Source organism: Perca fluviatilis, chromosome 3, assembly GCF_010015445.1.
Source record: "Perca fluviatilis chromosome 3, GENO_Pfluv_1.0, whole genome shotgun sequence".
NCBI lineage: Eukaryota > Metazoa > Chordata > Actinopteri > Perciformes > Percidae > Perca > Perca fluviatilis.
In genome coordinates, this window is record NC_053114.1 from 32,170,579 (window position 1) to 32,187,955 (window position 17,377).

The 17,377-nt window shown below is 39.4% G+C and overlaps 2 protein-coding genes across 5 annotated transcripts in view; one reads left to right on the plus strand and one right to left on the minus strand.

The window, feature by feature from the left end:
- nudt19 (nudix (nucleoside diphosphate linked moiety X)-type motif 19) overlaps positions 1 to 2,970 on the minus strand; it is a 3,705-nt gene extending 735 nt beyond the window's left edge. The window contains exons 1-3 of the mRNA XM_039794372.1: positions 2,092 to 2,970; positions 1,168 to 1,375; positions 1 to 401 (exon numbers count right to left, since the gene is read on the minus strand). The exon at positions 1 to 401 is cut by the window's left edge and continues 735 nt beyond it. Coding sequence (XP_039650306.1) covers positions 184 to 401; positions 1,168 to 1,375; positions 2,092 to 2,883 — 1,218 coding nt within the window. The 5' untranslated portion in view covers positions 2,884 to 2,970 and the 3' untranslated portion in view covers positions 1 to 183. The remainder of the gene's footprint in view (positions 402 to 1,167; positions 1,376 to 2,091) is intronic.
- Positions 2,971 to 5,172: 2,202 nt separating this feature from the next.
- slc7a9 (solute carrier family 7 member 9) lies at positions 5,173 to 17,377 on the plus strand. 4 transcript variants are annotated; one of them, XM_039794369.1, is made up of 13 exons: positions 5,173 to 5,300; positions 6,029 to 6,151; positions 8,408 to 8,555; positions 9,695 to 9,937; positions 11,970 to 12,095; positions 12,216 to 12,315; positions 13,764 to 13,808; positions 13,982 to 14,105; positions 14,355 to 14,458; positions 14,722 to 14,818; positions 15,108 to 15,257; positions 16,312 to 16,486; positions 16,685 to 17,377. In XM_039794369.1, the coding sequence occupies exons 2-13, from the start codon at positions 6,038 to 6,040 to the stop codon at positions 16,744 to 16,746; spliced, it is 1,488 nt and encodes a 495-aa protein (XP_039650303.1). In that variant the 5' UTR covers positions 5,173 to 5,300; positions 6,029 to 6,037; the 3' UTR covers positions 16,747 to 17,377. The 4 variants fall into 4 exon arrangements, with proteins under 4 accessions (XP_039650303.1, XP_039650302.1, XP_039650304.1 ...); XM_039794368.1 differs by having other exon boundaries at positions 5,176 to 5,300; positions 6,032 to 6,151; XM_039794370.1 differs by lacking the exon at positions 15,108 to 15,257 and having other exon boundaries at positions 5,176 to 5,300; positions 6,032 to 6,151.

Here is a 17,377-nt window from a genome sequence, read left to right on the forward strand (position 1 = left end):
GAGATAGGAGTCTGTGGTACAAATACGTCTTCTGAATTAACTGTGTGAATTCATAATAACATTAATGAATTCTAAACTAACTAGTTTGCCATGAGGTTGCCATCTGATATTATCAGAGTAGTGAACTTGCTTCATAACATGTGCACAGAGGAGTTTTGGGGCTTGTCCAGCAGGTAGGGCAAGTCAAAGCTGACTTTTTGAGTCAAGTGGGAACGTTTGCTCTACAACAGGGAGCAGATGTTTGTACTTGGGTGTGATGGTGATCTGTAGAGTTATAGTGGAGGGATCTACGATCACTATGCGGTGCAGTGCAGAGTCGTCCTGAGGATCCTCCAGCTGAGGGTCTGCGCTCGCACCCACCTCAGCCTCTCCTGAAGTGTCCAACGGGTAGCGTTTGTCACCTGGAAAGAGTGGAGAGCCCAAGAGAAAGAGAAAATAGCAGACAGAGATGGGAAACCAAAACAAATGGTCAATCTATCATAAGCATTCACAGTACGGTTTCATCACTAACATTATCCTCATAAGCAAGACGATGATAACAGTAGAACAGCTAAATAATAGCCACAGCAGCGGTTTGTTTTTTTACTATGGGAAATTCTTAAAAAAATGAGGTTGATGATATTGTATATTTTACTTTTAACAAACAAAGACCAAAACCAACAATACATCAGTCACTTTCTCAATACTTTCCAACTTCCTCACCTGGTAAGCTAATTCCTTCGTACTGCAATATATATATATATATATATATTTATATTTATTTATTTACTGTAGTATTGGGCACTGTAGTTTTTAGCAAACATTACTTGAACAAGTACATTTGTTGGAGACTATTTTCAGCAACAGATTTGGAGTGATAGTCAGTATTTACGGCTTCAGGATGGATGGATGTGGGTGTGACTCAAAATAAACTACAGTGCCCATGTTTATTAAATAATGTGTCAACAGTGTGGCTCACTGGTGTGTATTTCATAGTTTTTGGACCACAATGGAGTCTAATGGCACAGAGGAATAATATCAATTCTCACTATAGAATATCACTTTCACATTCATTCATCAAATTATTTAGCTGAACTAAAGACGTAATTTACTTGTGAAATGAAACATTCATTTAGCATGCTTCAGTGTTGGTTTGGGTGTAACTTAGACGCGATAGACAATCAGCACCTGGCAGCAGTGATATGTAGTGTTCATCTTTTAGGGAAACAACAGGCAGCCACTGTTCGCAGCCCTCTGTGGCACGCTGGCTGGAGAAGTTGTGGAGGTCATATAGCAAAGGGAGGCGGCACATGCGGCTGAGCTCGTAGAACTGTGGAGGGGCGATCCACAACTCCCGTGCCTGGTAGCTCTGGAGGACCTCTGAGGGTGTGGACCACTGAAACACACACACACACACACACACACACACACACACACACACACACACACAGAGAGAGAGGTAGTGTTTAACAACTGTACAAGTGTGTTTTCCCTCTCCACTAAATACTGTGGTATCCATTCACTTGATCAGCTGTTGTTATGGAGAAGACACCAACCAGAGCCACTGTTATGTACACAGTCTTGTACCTGCTTTCATAGTCAATGAAAAGTGCCTGGCACAATTTCCTAAGTGACATTTTCACATTACTTGTTTTGACCAATCGTCCCAAAGACATTCAGTAAAGATACTGGATCTTTGAAGCCGATGCTGACAACAATATTTGGGAGTTTGCTGATAAAGATAATAAGATATATCGACTGACAGTAATTTAAAAAAAAAAAAAAAAACATAACATAAACAAGTAATTTTGTTAATAGACGCCTTCAATTTTCTTTTTTATTGTGATAGATACTGAATCAAGTCTAACAGACAGTTGAAAAAAAGTCTACTTTTAAGTGCTCTATGGTGGACAAACTATGGGCATTTTTGCTAGAAGAAAATGACTGAATATTTGGTTGATCATCAGAATGGCTGCGATTAATTTTCTGTTGATTGATTTATCAATTCATTGTTTTAGCTCTGATGACATCATTTTATTTATTTCCCTGTAAAGCACTTTGGTCAACATTTGATGTGTTCTATAGCCTACATTTACTTGATTTATGTATCACCTGAAAGCGCACTATTTCCTTCTCATCTTGAAGTGTGTGGGGGATCTCCTGCAAGCAGCAGATGAAGAAAGCTGTGTCAAACCTCGTCATACCGTATCGGCCTGTGGGAGTCAGCCAGTTGCCCCACTCATGTAAAGCCCAGATGTTGGGCAACACCTCCAACTCTCTGCACATCCTGATGAAGTTGGAGGGGTTCTGGTTCACCAGAGCCCTCCACTTGGTGAGTTCACGACCGCACATATCGCTTACATTGTTGTGTGGTACTTGATCAGTGGCACGCCTGTCCTCTATGCTTTTCAACAAACTTTTCTCTTCCACTTTAGACACAACCAGGAGCACACCGGACTCCTCAAACGTCTCCCTCAAGGCGCAGATCCGGAAGGCGACCTCTCCCGGGATGGGAGAGCCCAGTTTCAGTCGGTCTGTGGCGAACATCGGAGGTCTAGTCTCCACCGGCTGGGTGACGCTTCTCAAACCAAAATTAGGAAAGTTCCTGAAAGATTTAAAAATGTCCAGCCATTCACTCGAAAAGTCCGAAGAGTCCACCATACCGCCGGGAAACACATACGCATTAGGCATGAATCCACTTTTGCTGCTTCGCTTAAGCAGTAAAACGTCGTAATCGAAGCAGGACTTGTGCGGCAGGTGTGACCGTCCGTAGCTGCTGCCCAGCGGCGAACCCGGGGCGGCTAGCGGCGGTGTCCTCGCCGATAAACAGTCTGCACCAAGCCTGTGGCCTGCGGCTAAAATAAGGGTGGCCGCCTCCTTCCAGTGCTTCAAATTGGTATTCATCCTAAAACTACCAGAGCGTTTTCTTAATTTTAGCTAAACGCTCTTGAAACATGGATGTGTTTTGGAAGTGGTTACTCAGCCTGCTGCCTCGCGATATTTCTTTGAAGTGACGTGATTCGGGGAGGACAAGAGCTGCTATCGCCACCTGCAGGCCGGATGACCTACAGGTGCCCCTGCAATTGCCCCCCCCCCCGCCCCAAAGGCAATAACTTCTCAAATTAATATCTGTCATTCTCTGTGTATTTTATGGACCTGATGAATTTTATTATGTTTCCTCAATATATTAAAATCGAATAATTATTATATTTTCCCAGTAGCTATTGAGTTAACAAAGAAGAGACTGACAATAAAACTTCTGAACTTATGATGTACATTTCTTTTTCTTTTCTTTTGCAAAGTAGGCTACCTGTACAACATACTTGCCCACACAAACAAACACACAACTGTGCTACATTATAACATGGCTCAAGTTTGATAAACCTTAGACCCAAAATTAAAGTGTTCCATTTTCTATAGTGGTTCATTAACAAACAAAAAACACATTCCATTTAACAGAGTAGGTTATGTGTTTTTTGTATCAACGTATCACTTAGTTCCTCTCCAAACTGCTTTGATGTAACAAGTGGTCTACAAGACAATCTTTAGACTGGTGTGAATCTAACATGGTGAAAAAAGCTCTCCTATCAATTTGGTAAAGTTGTTTAATTTACCAAGGCTACAACAATACAAAGTGTATAGCCCATATTTTGAATAAAATATGTAATATGGACATTGTGCTTTTTTATTGTTTTTGTCGTTCATGTTTTACCATCTTCATATGTCTTTCAAAATTCAACATGATTTAGACAATTAGAATTTCGTCATTTTGCACAGCATTCCAACCTTTGCTGTAGTGTACCTGATTCAAATGCGTAACATTTGAACTCTTTCTGCTTTCTGGCATTCAAACTTAAATGAGTGAAAAATAGCAAATTTTCTCAGTGTTAAAATTACAGTCTCAGCTGCCTGCAAAACTGTTTAACTGAAATATCACAATTCAGTAAATAAATACAGCGTATGACTGATTCCTGCTTTCTCACCATCTATTTTCAAATTTTTAGGGATTGTTTTCTTCCCCAGTTAAAGTTGATATGCAGAGCCGAAAGTAAACAGGCTCAAAAGCCTGAATTCTTTCTGTAAATGCACTTAGTCAGATCCTAAGCCCCAGTGAACGTGTCTGAAACTTGCACTCTGTTATTAGTCATATATTATTGTTCTCAGGGTTACTGAGTTCATATGCTAATGTGTTAGCTGATTACCACGTGCTGGCAAGGCAGTCTGTCTGTGGCAACTGTTCAATTGCTTCATTGAGAACATGTCCTTTGTATTTCAGCAAGTGCCTCAAGAGCTGCAGCCACCAGAGGAAGTCAGTGATACAAATCAATAGTAGATTAGTAGAACTTGCAGATATTCGTGCATGTCCTGTATCCTTTTGTTGAGGATGTCATCTTTGAGATGAAGTGCCTAAACACAGAAATTGAATCCAAAGATAACTGAATCCAGTTAGACTTACATTTGCAATATTAGAAATAGTGCAAATACAGAATGCACTGAAATAAATCACAAGAAGAAAGACAAGAAAGTTAGCGTACACCTTCTTGTCTTTGTCCAACGATATGGACAAGTTCTTCTCATATTCAGCTCAACCCTTTCTCATTTTGAAGGCTATAATGGTCTGCGACCAAAGGTTGGAGTCAAGGGGGTACTTGGGTCAATGAAGCAAAAGCTTGACTTTAATTTTATCACAACTGATGCTGAAGTGAAGACATGTTCATAAAACAATCCGATAATACACAGATAAAAAGTCTATTTGTGAAATAAACAGAAAGAAGAACATTACAGTGTAAAAGTTGTCTGACAGAGAGAGACGTAGAGGCAGAGTAGAAAGGGAATGTAACACACAAACACATAAATACACACACACACACACACACACACACACACACACACACACACACACACACACACACACACACACACACACACACACACACACACACACACACACACACACACACACAGGTGTCATATATCCTTATCAAAGAAGCATTGTGAAGAAAGTCAGGTTAGGTCAGCCCAGAGGGGAGGAGACGTTTCAGATTTTTCTGTTGAAAATTGAAACTTTCTCTAGTATCTCTGCTTCCCTGTCTTTACCCACCTCCCATTCGTCCAGGGCTATCCAGGATGTCCAATCAGATCTGGGAACCTCCCACTGAAGGATTGTGCTCACAGGGAGCCCCAGGTTTTCATTTGCATTAGACATTCCTGCTCTCCTTCATTTAACTCAACCCAGTAGAATTTGTGGGTTCATATCACTACCTGGTCTGAAACATCCAAGGTTCATGGAGCATCACTGAGGTGGTTTACATCAGTTATATGTAAGTAAAACACTTTTTTTTAAATCTATCTATATGTATCTATGTATCTATATATCTATCTATCTATCAATCTATCTGTCTATCTATTATATAATATAATAATCTATCCATACACTAGTAAAAAAGCCTCATGATACTTGTTCTGAACTGCAGTGATTTGACTTAAAATCTTTGCACAAACATGTTTATACAAGGTGGGTGACTTCTTGGTAATAATGGTGGTCCTCTTACAGCAAAGCGATAATCAACCCTAAACCAAAATAAAGGAGTTTAGCTGCTTTTCAGTAGATGAAGTCTCTAAAATACTACATCTGTCAACCTTTTTGTGAGCTGCTCCACTAACAGTTAATGTTGTAAGATATCTCTTGGTGTGGCTAGATTTGTGGCTCAGAACCACTGTGCCACAGTGACATATTGTCATCATCTAGGAACCTAACGAAATGTTGTGCAAAGTACAATTTAAAGTCAAAATCTGGATTATGGCATTTTATGGTAATACAATCTGTAAAAATCACATTTGAAATACATTTGGTTTTAAGTGGATTTTCACTGACTTGTTTTACTTGTGTGAGCCTTATTGTTTAGCTAGATAAGAGCAGTGTTCCCCTATAAACCCTACAATTAGATTAGATAACTTAAGCAGCATAAACTTAAGCAACTTCTCTTGTAAAAGTTAATGTAACTGGTTCTTCTTCTCTGAGATACATTTGTGTTCTCTCATGCACCAGCAGACAGAAATGGAGGAAGGCAACATCAAGAAGAGGAAAGAGTCGCAGAATGGTTCCACCGGCCACAGCATGGACTGTCAGAATAAAGAGAAGCAGCCGAAAGCTACTGTGCTTCAAAAAGATGTGAGTGTGTATCTGTTTGCCTGACTTTGTGTGTGTTCCTGAGAACAAGTCTCATTAGATTTTCACACAGTAGGATCCCACCATCAGTATCTTTTTGTAATGGGGTGGGGGGGCTGGAACTGAGTACCAGGCTGTACCTCAACAACCGTCTCTACATATTAACTCCACAATGATCCACTTAGTGGTGCTGTCCAGGCCCCCTAAGCTCCTTAAACCTTAAAGTGAATTTAGGGTGACTGAAAGGGTAAATCTCACTGGATAAATTAGGATTATTATGACAAATGAATACCTCATTTCCCCTCACTTTCTAAGGTCACATATCTGGTTAGTTGAGATAAAAAAATACTTTTGACATGCATTCATTCCACGTGCAAATGGACAATAATCACATGATAGTGATAATTATTAGGTTTGTGTGCTCAGATAAAACAAGACTGAGTCTACAGCCATAGGATCAGCTGGGTAAGGCTAGTAATCTAAATGCTAATGTCAACATACTAACATGCTTACATTTTGCACGTAATGTTTATTCATTAGTGTTGTAGAATGCTAACATTTGCTAATTCGTACTCAACACAAAATACTTCAGAGACTGGTAGAAATATAATTAGTTTTTAAAGTATTTGGTCATTATTGACCTGCTGGTAATGCTGCTATACATGAAAAGCCAGTGGCCCACTAAAGTCATTAGAATACATCCTAAGGTCACAATGGATGTGTGTACCAAATTTCATGGGACTCCATTAATTAGTTCTTGCGTCTTTTTACTTACTGTAAAACCAAACATTTCAACCTTATGGTGGAAAATTCAGTGAATCACCAAAGTCAGGAGGCTTCATCCTCTGGGGACCATGAATGTCTGTAAAAGCAATCACCACAACCCTCCAATAGTTGTTGAAATATTTCAGTCTGAATCAAACATCTGAACCAACGATTGATCACCATAATTGGACCCACTAGCGTGGCTAAAAAGTTAACTTAATGTCAGTAATTATAAAAGTCAATAGAAAATGCAATATTAAAAATTGCATTAGCATAATAACAAATGGAGATAGAACTTTAGCACAAATATACAGTTTGGATTTGAGTACTTTTCCAGGTGTTTATAATTGTCTGTCTGTCTGCGGACAGATTATGTTACCTGCATAGCGTCACAACCGTGCAAGATAGAGTCACGAGACTTTACATCTGCAAAGTTCTTGTGAATGTTTCATTCCATTCAATGAAAACTCTGAACCAAGCCTTCACCTTCTGACTTAATTGGTATCATAAATTGTTACACACATGATCTGCAGGAACCTACCTTGAACCAATCCTCCTTTCCTCTGCTGACCCTTTCTTATCTATGTGCTCTCACATCATTAAAATGAATAGAGCGAGTTGTTGAGTGTATATATGTGTATATATTATTGCGCTTTTCATTAAACCTTCAGAACATTGTTGAACTTTTCTCTGCTTCGTTTCACATTTTTTCCCAAGCGCTCGTAACGGCTTTCAGCGTCAACTTACAGAGGTCCAGTCAGTAGATGATAGGACATGAATCGGATTGTTTCATGACAGTACTTGAGATCAAAATGAAGGCTGAGTTCGATGGGTGTGGCCTGAGTAAAGGGGGCCAGAAGTAGGGGGGTAGAAAGTAGGGAAGGGGGCCCCCCTACTTTAGGCTGACTTTGTGTGGGAAGATAGTTTAGATAAGAGGGACCTTGAGGATGTGGTATCCTTCTGATATCAAACTAAATTTCCCTATTAGATATCTCCTTATAACGTGTTATACAGGACCGTCTGTCGAACCAATCATCTAACAGACCAGCTGCCTGGCCAGCTGACCATTTGTGTTTAAATAAACTGTATACTCAAAGTATTAATCCAATCCAATCCACTTTATTTATATAGCATGGTTTTAACAAACACAAGGTTTCCAAAGTGCTGCACAAAAAGATAAAACAGAATACATAGATAACACAATAAAAGCACAATAAAAAGATGAGGTACCCAATATAAAGATAAAAAGCAATAAAATTAAAATTAATCAAAGTGAGGATTGACCCTAATTACAGTTTGTCCTTATCATAAATAAGATTAAATCACAACCTCAATCCCAGAATGTTTTAAACACTATTGACATTAAACATCAGAGAGTATGTAAAAAGGAAGGTTTCTTTTCAACAATTTCTGGATTAATTTCACAGAAGCAGCGTTCAAGAAGTTAGCATTGAAGCAACCCCTCCACCGTTGTGTCTTCATCTGTGTGCTCAGGTTGGTCTGTTAAGTGCCATCTGTCTGATTGTGGGGACGATGATTGGCTCGGGCATCTTTATTTCTCCTAAGTCGGTTCTGCTGTACTCTGGAGCTGTGGGACCCTGCCTCCTCATCTGGGCTGCCTGTGGCGTGTTAGCCACTCTGGGTGAGAACGGCAACCAAAACCAATACATAACATACATAATACATAATACATCTATAGCATGGACACAATACTGACAACAGAGTTTTTGATGTAATACACATATTATCTGTAAGATCTTTTTCTATCGTTGAGGTCAATGGTATATGATGTTGTTAAGATATTAAGATATTTTGCCACTGCTTGGCATTTTCTTATGGGATATTTTACTTGATTCTAAAGCAAAAACGTACTATTTATAGGTAAAACTTGATTATAAATCTAATATCCTGCTTAATGTTATACTTATGTATGTGTATGGCAACATCCTCTAGAGAGAACATCAGAAACTAGTTTAAAATGTCAGTTGGTGTTTGCTTGCGATCTTTCTGTCTTTGTAAACTAAATAATATAAGGTTCTGACTAAAGGGTCACAATGGGCAGAATGATGTCACTGAAAGTACACACAGAGAAACCGACACAATAAACTGTCAATAAAGAAAATGAATTGCTTGGTAAGGAGACTTTGATTGCTTATTGTACACTTATGTATTAGTCATGCTGTTGTTTATTGTAATGGAAAAATGCCAAGATTTCCACATAACAATGCTGCTCTATATGGGGCTTGTAAAATTATTTGTGTTTATAGTGTGTTAAATCTTGTAGAATTTAGATAAACAGGACTTTGCTCTTTTAGTGTGGAGGTGGTAAATGTTTATCTGCACTATAAAGGGTTGGTTTGCAAGTTTCACAAAGAGCGGCATTGCTGACACACTGAGAAGGTCTGTGTAAAGAAAATATAAGTTCCAGTGGTTTGTCTCTAAATGATTTTGAACCTTTATGACAGTTAAACATAATTTTATTTCACCATAGTTTTATGGTCACTATTGTCTTGGCACGCTTACTTGACCAAATCCCAAGGAAAACACTGGATCTGGATTATAACAAGATATTAAATTATAATAAGATTACATTTTTGTTACTGTCTTTGGCTTTGAGGGTGTTTGTTCAAACCCAATGTTTCTTGGTAGGAGAAATTTCAAAACTTTCCTTTAATTGTCTACCAGAAGAAATGATAAAAGTCCCCTATGAGTTTTTATTTTGACATCCTGTTATCTCTCTCTCTCTCTGTTTTTGTATTTCTTTGTATGTGTGTGCTACAGGAGCACTGTGCTATGCTGAGCTTGGCACCATGATCACCAAGTCGGGGGGAGAGTATTCGTATTTATCGGAGGCTTTTGGCTCCCACATAGCCTACCTTTACTCCTGGACCTCTGTCATGGTGCTGAAGCCCTCCTCTTTTGCCATCATCACTCTGAGCTTTGCAGAATACGCCTCTGCTCCTTTCTACCCTGGCTGTACGCCTCCTCTTCTTGTTACCAAGTGTCTTTCAGCAGCAGCTTTATGTAAGTTTTACTTTTGAGCCTTGTGACTTAATGGTAAAATGCAGTATAACACATAACTTGGTGATCACATATTTAAAGCTGTTGTAATAAATGATTTTAACAGTGGATCAAATAACTACATGTAATGTGAAATGAGTGACTCATAATGATAACCCCCAAGAGAATTACTGGCCCACCACATTTTACCAAGTTTTAGCATTGTTTTGGTTTTGCATCCTGTTAACTGTTTGGGTTGAGTTACAGCATCATTTTCAGCCAACCGGAAGCTGTTTTAGCAAAAGGATCTTATAAACCCATTGTTCACTACCTGCTCAATCACATGACAGCAGACAGACAAAGTTGGTGACTGGCTGGAGCATTTAGCAGCTAAAGAGACAGACATTACCCTCAGGAGTTGGTGGAGGCCAAAAGAGAGCTAAAACTAAAGTGAAAGTTGGGCTTACTTTGTCAGGTGGCCAAAAACACAACTCCAAATAAATCCTAATGCTGCTTTATATCTGCTAGACTGGACGTCTCAATAAGCAAGTGTTTTCTAATGCTGCGTTCACACCGATTTTAATTTTTTTGGGGGCATTTCAGCCCCTAATGGAAAGAACAGCTAGATATGAAAGGGGATGAGAGAAGGGGGTGACATGCAGGAAACCGTCCCAGGCCGGACCCAAACCCTGGACCTTCTGCGTCGAGTCATACACCTCTATATATGTGCGCCTGCTCCACCAACCGAGCCAACCCAGACCACAGCTCACAACGAATTTTGACCTTGCATTACTTGTGTTGACCGAAAGATCATTTGTGTTAAAGGTGCCGTAGGTAGGATTGCGAAGATCTAGGACTTAGCCAAACATTTTTAACATCAACAAGTTCTCAGTTCCTCCCCCCTTTCCTAAGCCTCTCTCCCCATAAGGGATAATGAATGCGTGTGCATGAGCAGTGATTAACACTCAGTAAGACACCCCCCACCCTGATTGGTGCATCTGAACAGGGAGCAGTGGATTTTTGCAAATCGGACTTCAGGCTGTAGGTGGTGCCAAAGGAGCCGGATTTTTTTTTTAATTACCTGCTTCATGTAGTTCTACTCGAACAAAGGGTCAGTTTCAGCAAATATGACAGAAAGTTAGTTTTATAAGTCTTACCTACTGCACCTTTAAGTCGCATTAGCCTATTCATCAAAAAGAAGGAGGGGCTCCATGTAGATACCACTGTTCTTTTCACCATTCCTTTCAGTTATCAACCATGTCTGAAATAACCACTATTGCTGCTTTGTACGATGTTGTGGAAGTCCCAGATATGTTGGAAACCTCGTCGCGTCTGGACTCATAACATCATCCTGAGGCGCACACAACTTGCTTTTCCCACCCACAAACAACTACAGTACATTCGTTATTTACTCCATTTCTGATCTGACAACATCAGCGATGTCACGAGAATGTTAACGCTGATAGGCTTTTGCAACACAACATCACACAAATATCTATTGAATAGTCTAGTTGCATCTTTGCGTTGACTTTGTATGTAATCTCGCCACGTGAAACATTTTCTTTGTCTTTGGTGTGAACACAGCATAACAAGTTTATGTGATAATATGTCAATGTGTTTACAGCTTGTTTCTACTACCCCCTAGTGGCCAACAATTCTATTGTAGGTTAAAATGAGTTTCCCTGCCAAAAACATTGGTTAATCATTTTAAAATGAACTTGCAATTTGCAGACTTGAAGAAAAAAGATCTAAAATGAAAGGAAAAACAAAACAGCTAACCTGGTGAATGGCGTTCAGTACAGTTTACAATTAGCTTGTCTTGGGATTCTGGGAAATAAGAGGCAACACAGTTCAATAATGGCTTGACAGCAGTCAACAAGACAAAGGAAACTAATTGCGAATTTTTATAAAATTATCTACATCTATGTCAAACGGGAAGGGACATTTTTGAGTAATACAAATATAGAAATAATCTTCTTTGAGGGACACAATTCATTTGAAATGTCTAAGTAAGAATGTTGTACTGTATATTCTTCAGTTTCTTGTGTCTTCTCAGTTTTGATCGTCACCGTCAACTGTTTAAGTGTAAAACTGGCAAGCTACGTGCAGAACTTCTTCACTGCAGCCAAACTTTTCATCATCCTTGTCATCGTGGTTGGTGGCATGGTTATGTTGGCACAAGGTGGGCCTGCTTGCACTATCAGTGTCTTTGATATACAACTCCTCTTTAAAAAAAACTTGATGAAACATTTGATAATAACCATTGATATTTATGTATGTATTGTTGTGTATTTGTGTCCAGGAAACACTGAGACATTCTCAAATGCATTTGAAGGCACATCATCATCTTTTGGAGCAATCGGACTTGCATTCTATAATGGGCTTTGGGCTTATGATGGATGGTAACAGTTATATGTCACTTTTTTTTGCCCTTTAACATGATGTAATAGGACTGACCACACTGATCTCTAAAGCAATGCATTGAAGTGTACTTTTTCAACCGATATGATGAGCGATGAGCCTATTCCTGCTATACTGACTTTATATAACAAGCACTGTGACTAGCCTTTCAACTGCTCTCGAGCCTTGTGCCCTTTCTCCAAATGTGTGGATTCAACCCTCGGACAACTTGATTATTATCTCCAGAAAAGACCACGTTTCACATAGTGCAGTTATAACAGTTAACCAAGTTAGGGTTTGTCGTCTACTGATAGAAAAACTCTCTAGCATGGTCAACAGGTATATGAATTCTATATCCACATGACGATAAGATACCATGTTGTTGGATTGCAGAAACATGGCAGTGCTGTAGGGCCCAGTGGGTGGCAGCAACTTCCCCAGCTGTTTCCTCAGGTCTTGTGCTTGTTAGACGCCTGCAGGGGTGGTTTATGTGCAGCATTTTACTATTCCTCCATTCCACCAGTCAGCCATTGGTCGCTGTGTTTGAACCTGTGGTTGTACTTAAAGAATTCATTCATTGAACGGTTTAGAATGTTTAAGTTAGATTCTCCTATTCAGGAGCGGGTCCTTTTCCTATGCCTGTGTCTGCACTCATTGGGGTTACGACACCAATGCCTCTGTCCCCTATGCTGTGACCACCTGGGAGATTTTAGCTGGCCTCCTTCCATCTCCTCCTGGCACTGGAGTGTGTGGCAGAGCATTGTAGCCTGACTAAGGTTCCTGTCTTCCTGGTTCCTGGTTCATTCTCCATTCCAGTCATTTTTTCAAAGGTGGTCTCATGTGATACACTCATACACTTTCATTTGTATGTCATGTTGGGATCACAACATGTGCAAGTGTCAGGCTTTTTCAAAAAAAGGTCAATTAGAGGGCAACGCCTGTGTGAAATACCACATAGAATACAGAAATACCATGATATTCTTTCATGAGTCTTTGTGCCCAATCGGCAGCGGCAGATGGCCACCCACCAAGAGTCAGGGTCTGTCTGAGGTTTCTGCCTGTAAAAAGGAAGTTCTTCCTGGCCACTGTCGCACAAAATGCTTGCTCGTGGGAAATTAAAATTGTTGGGTCTTTGTTAATTATAGTGTAGTCTAGAACTACTCTATCTGCAAAGTGTCCTGAGAATACTCCTGTTGTGATTTGACCCTATAAATAAATGGAGTTTAATTGAATATTGAAGGGGTTGCAGGGATTTCTTACATAGGACTGCAGAAAAAAAAAATTGTGGCTGAGCAAATCCATGCAAAATTCAGTGCGGTGCTCTGCAGAGGAGAGTAGTCAAGCTTTTATGTTCTTTATATCTGTGATTGAATAACTATAGTTGTTTGTATTTCTTATTTTATGGCATTATGCTACATTAAGGAATGACACATTGTCCTTGTTTTCTTAGGAATCAACTGAATTTCATTACAGAAGAGCTGAAAAACCCATTCAGGTATGACAAACTAAACTAATGTAATGTTTAGGAGGGATCTTTACATGTGAAATCTGAAATGTTTTTATTGCAGTTATGTAATGGTCATTATACAAATTACGAGCAGCATGTCTGACAGGGTAGGCTGCACAAAGTGCACTTGAATAAAAAGATTTTCTGTCAATTCATCTCAGGAACTTGCCACTGGCCATCCTCATTGGGATCCCTTTGGTATCTGTGTGCTACGTGTTGGTCAACGTCGCTTACTTTTCTGTTATGACCAGCACTGAACTGCTGTTGTCTCCAGCTGTTGCTGTGGTAAGAGGCATAGACAGTTTACATGGTAAAAGAGAAATCAGAGTTTTTAAATTAGTTTGTAATGACTTGGTGGTGTTGTGAAATGAATTTACAGTTATGAGAACTGCCTATAGTAGCGAATCATTTTTTTCATGTGTGGACAGTTTATTTTCATTCCAGATCATTTTATATGAAACCTCACTGAACAGCTCAGAATTAATTTACTCTGCTCCCTTGTCTTTTCTGAAATGTTTGTTTGTGCCTCTTTAGACTTTTGGAGACAGAGTCCTTCACCCTTTGTCTTGGATCATTCCTCTCTTTGTTGTCTTCTCTACATTTGGCTCTGCCAATGGAAGCTGCTTCACCGCTGGCAGGTAAAAGAATGTGAAAACTGTCACATTATTTATAAAATACAGATGCAAAAGAATTCATTGTTCTGTTTGTGTGTGTTAAACTATGTGGTGTGCATATTTGTATGTATGAGAAAAAGCACAAGTAAACAGTTTGAAAGTAAAAGTGAGCATACTGACGTGTGTGAGGTGGAAAGACTTAGAAGAAGACTGGAAAAAAATAGAAGTACAGTACAACAAGAATACAACAGCACAAAACCTATTTCTATCTCTCTCTCTTTTCACAGACTGGCCTATGTATCTGGTAGAGAGGGTCACATGGTGAAAATTTTATCTTATATTAGCCTGAAGCGCTACACTCCAGCCCCTGCTCTCATATTAAATGTGAGTCCTGCATATTTAATGAGTTCCCTTGTATACATTTCAATTTGGTCACAGTACATCTGACTTTTTAAATGTTTAAGCATTTGCATGGTCTTTCAATATGTGTTGTGTACAGTTTGTGACTCTTTAAAGCTTAACAAAAACGTTGTGTATAGTTTCAACAGGATATGGACCTAAAACATATTTTGAAAAGTCTTATCAATATTACAATGTCCCATGCAAGTTTAGATAAATAGTATATTTACTGCCATGTAAAGTCAACAAGATGTTTGGTTTCTTTCTGTTTCAGGGTATGTTGGCTATTTTCTACATAATCCCAGCAGACATTAACACCCTCATTAACTACTTCAGCTTTGCTCAGTGGGTGTTTTACGGTCTCACAGCACTAGCTCTCATAGTCATGCGTTTCACAAGGAAGGAGCTTCATAGACCAGTAAAGGTGAGGCTCACTGAGCTGGCAGATTCTGGTTTCCAGGCTAGTGTTCTGGTCTGGTGCATCGCTAACTTGACACTACAATCTGTAACTTTACACCAAAACACAAAATCGGATGAGTCTGGTACCATGTTTCTGAGATTGTTTCAAGTCATTAGATGTTGTTATGCAGTGGAATTGCTATTAACTGATTAGGTAGCAAGACAGTGAATATAATATATATACGGAAGTGGGGAATCTAACATCTGCATTGTCCACTGGACAGGTGTGACCTGGTCAACATTTCCTAATAGAAACCCCAACATAGGCTTACTTTTTGAAAGTTTAACCGAGCTTTTGCAAATACACGGTTTTATTTGTCTCACCACTATGCAATAGATCATATTTTAGTGTTATTCTTCTCTTATGTTTTTATTGGTCGTAAATGAAATAGAACCAATCTCTTGAGGCTAATGCAATATTTGTTTGCAGTTGCAGAAATTGTAAAATTATCCATCTGAAGCTATATTTTGTTTTAAGGGAAATACAGTATACTTCCATATACATAACCCTGCAACTATAACAACAACATAGCATACTTTTAAGTAGGGATGCACCGAATTGAGATCTTTGGGGTTAGGCCGAATACCGAATCCACTGGTTAAGTTTCTGCCGAATCAGAAACCGAATACCGAATATCGAATCCTACTCCCATCCTCACTCCATTAACACAGTAAACACATTAACAACAACACCAAACAACACTTTTTCTGCTCACAAGTTCCGTTTTCACTTTCTCACAGCCTACTGCATTGAACAGTCCACCTACGTAAATCAACAGCGGCGTCATTTCGTTGACCAGCGTAGCACGCATAGTGCAAGCGTAGGGTTAGGTTCAGTGGAAAAAAATTCTAAGGTTCGGCAGAAACCGAACCCCTTCAAAAAGCCCAATATTCGGCCGAATCCGAATCCTGGATTTGGTGCAGCCCTACTTTTAAGAGATTTGGGGTTGTGAACACACGGCAGAAATACAAGTAAACACTAAACAGTGGACATTGTGTAATTGTGTGATTACTCAAAGGTGCCGATTGTCATAGCAGGCCTAATGGTCGTGGTGTCCTGCTACTTAGTCCTGGCTCCCATCATTGAAAAGCCAGAGCTGGAGTACCTCTACTGTACTATCTTCATCTTCAGTGGACTTCTTCTTTACTACCCTTTTGTCCACTGGAAGGTCAACTGGGCACGCAAACTCATGAGTAAGTTTACTTTTAATTCTTACTGAAATCAGGAGTTTTTCTCAAAATGTCAGCTATTGAAAAATGTATTGAGTTCTTGACCATCAGTATTGAATACATGTAATATAATGTGCTCAAATGGTCAAAAACAAACAAATGAAATACAGTGTTATGTTGTCCTGACGTCATTGAGTCCATATGACCTCGATCCCCCTATAGGGCCCATTACCATGCATCTCCAGCTGCTGATGGAAGTAGTTCCTCCTGAGAAAACCGAATGAGAAGGGACAGAGCTGACAACCAGGTCAACTTCTGCTGCTTGTCGTGGAACATGTCGAGGCTGGTTTTGGAAAATGCATGCTTCAAATCTGATGCCCAGAGTGGATCAGAGACATAAATCAGAGCTCACCTCTGCTGAATAGCTGCACGACAAAAGTATAAGGGGATGCAGTGCACTGTGTTCATTACCCTGCGCACACTGCAAAGTCTCTTTCCACATAAAGAAATAAATCATTGACAAAAACTTTTTTTATGAACATAACCAGGAATCATTAAGCAATCATGGTAAACATTTCTTCATGTAGTTAATGTGCAATAAAGTTTTTACTGGGCCAAAGCTCACGTGATGTAGAGCTGCTAGAGGATTTAGATATACATGAATCTGCACTTGAGCAACGAAGTAAACGTGTTCAATGCATTGCAGAGACAACATGAAGGCTCAGTAGATTATGCAACGAGATGTGGAAACATGTATTTATGCTTCTGTGGTTGTAAACTGATACATCAGAGGTTCTTTAATGATGTCTGCGCATTATTTAATAATAGTCTCACTCATATCTTTAACACTGGAACATACCGGAACAGTGCTGCATTGTGTTAGCTGATGGTTATTAAATGTATCAATCTTTTTGA

Excerpts from the sequence above, each read along its gene's own strand:
- slc7a9 (XM_039794367.1), top strand. The coding sequence starts at position 6,020 with ATGCACCAGCAGACAGAAATGGAGGAAGGCAACATCAAGAAGAGGAAA. Across the intron at positions 9,938-11,969 it reads TCTTTCAGCAGCAGCTTTAT|TTTTGATCGTCACCGTCAAC; the intron begins GTAAGTTTTACT and ends GTGTCTTCTCAG. Across the intron at positions 15,258-16,311 it reads AGCTTCATAGACCAGTAAAG|GTGCCGATTGTCATAGCAGG; the intron begins GTGAGGCTCACT and ends GATTACTCAAAG.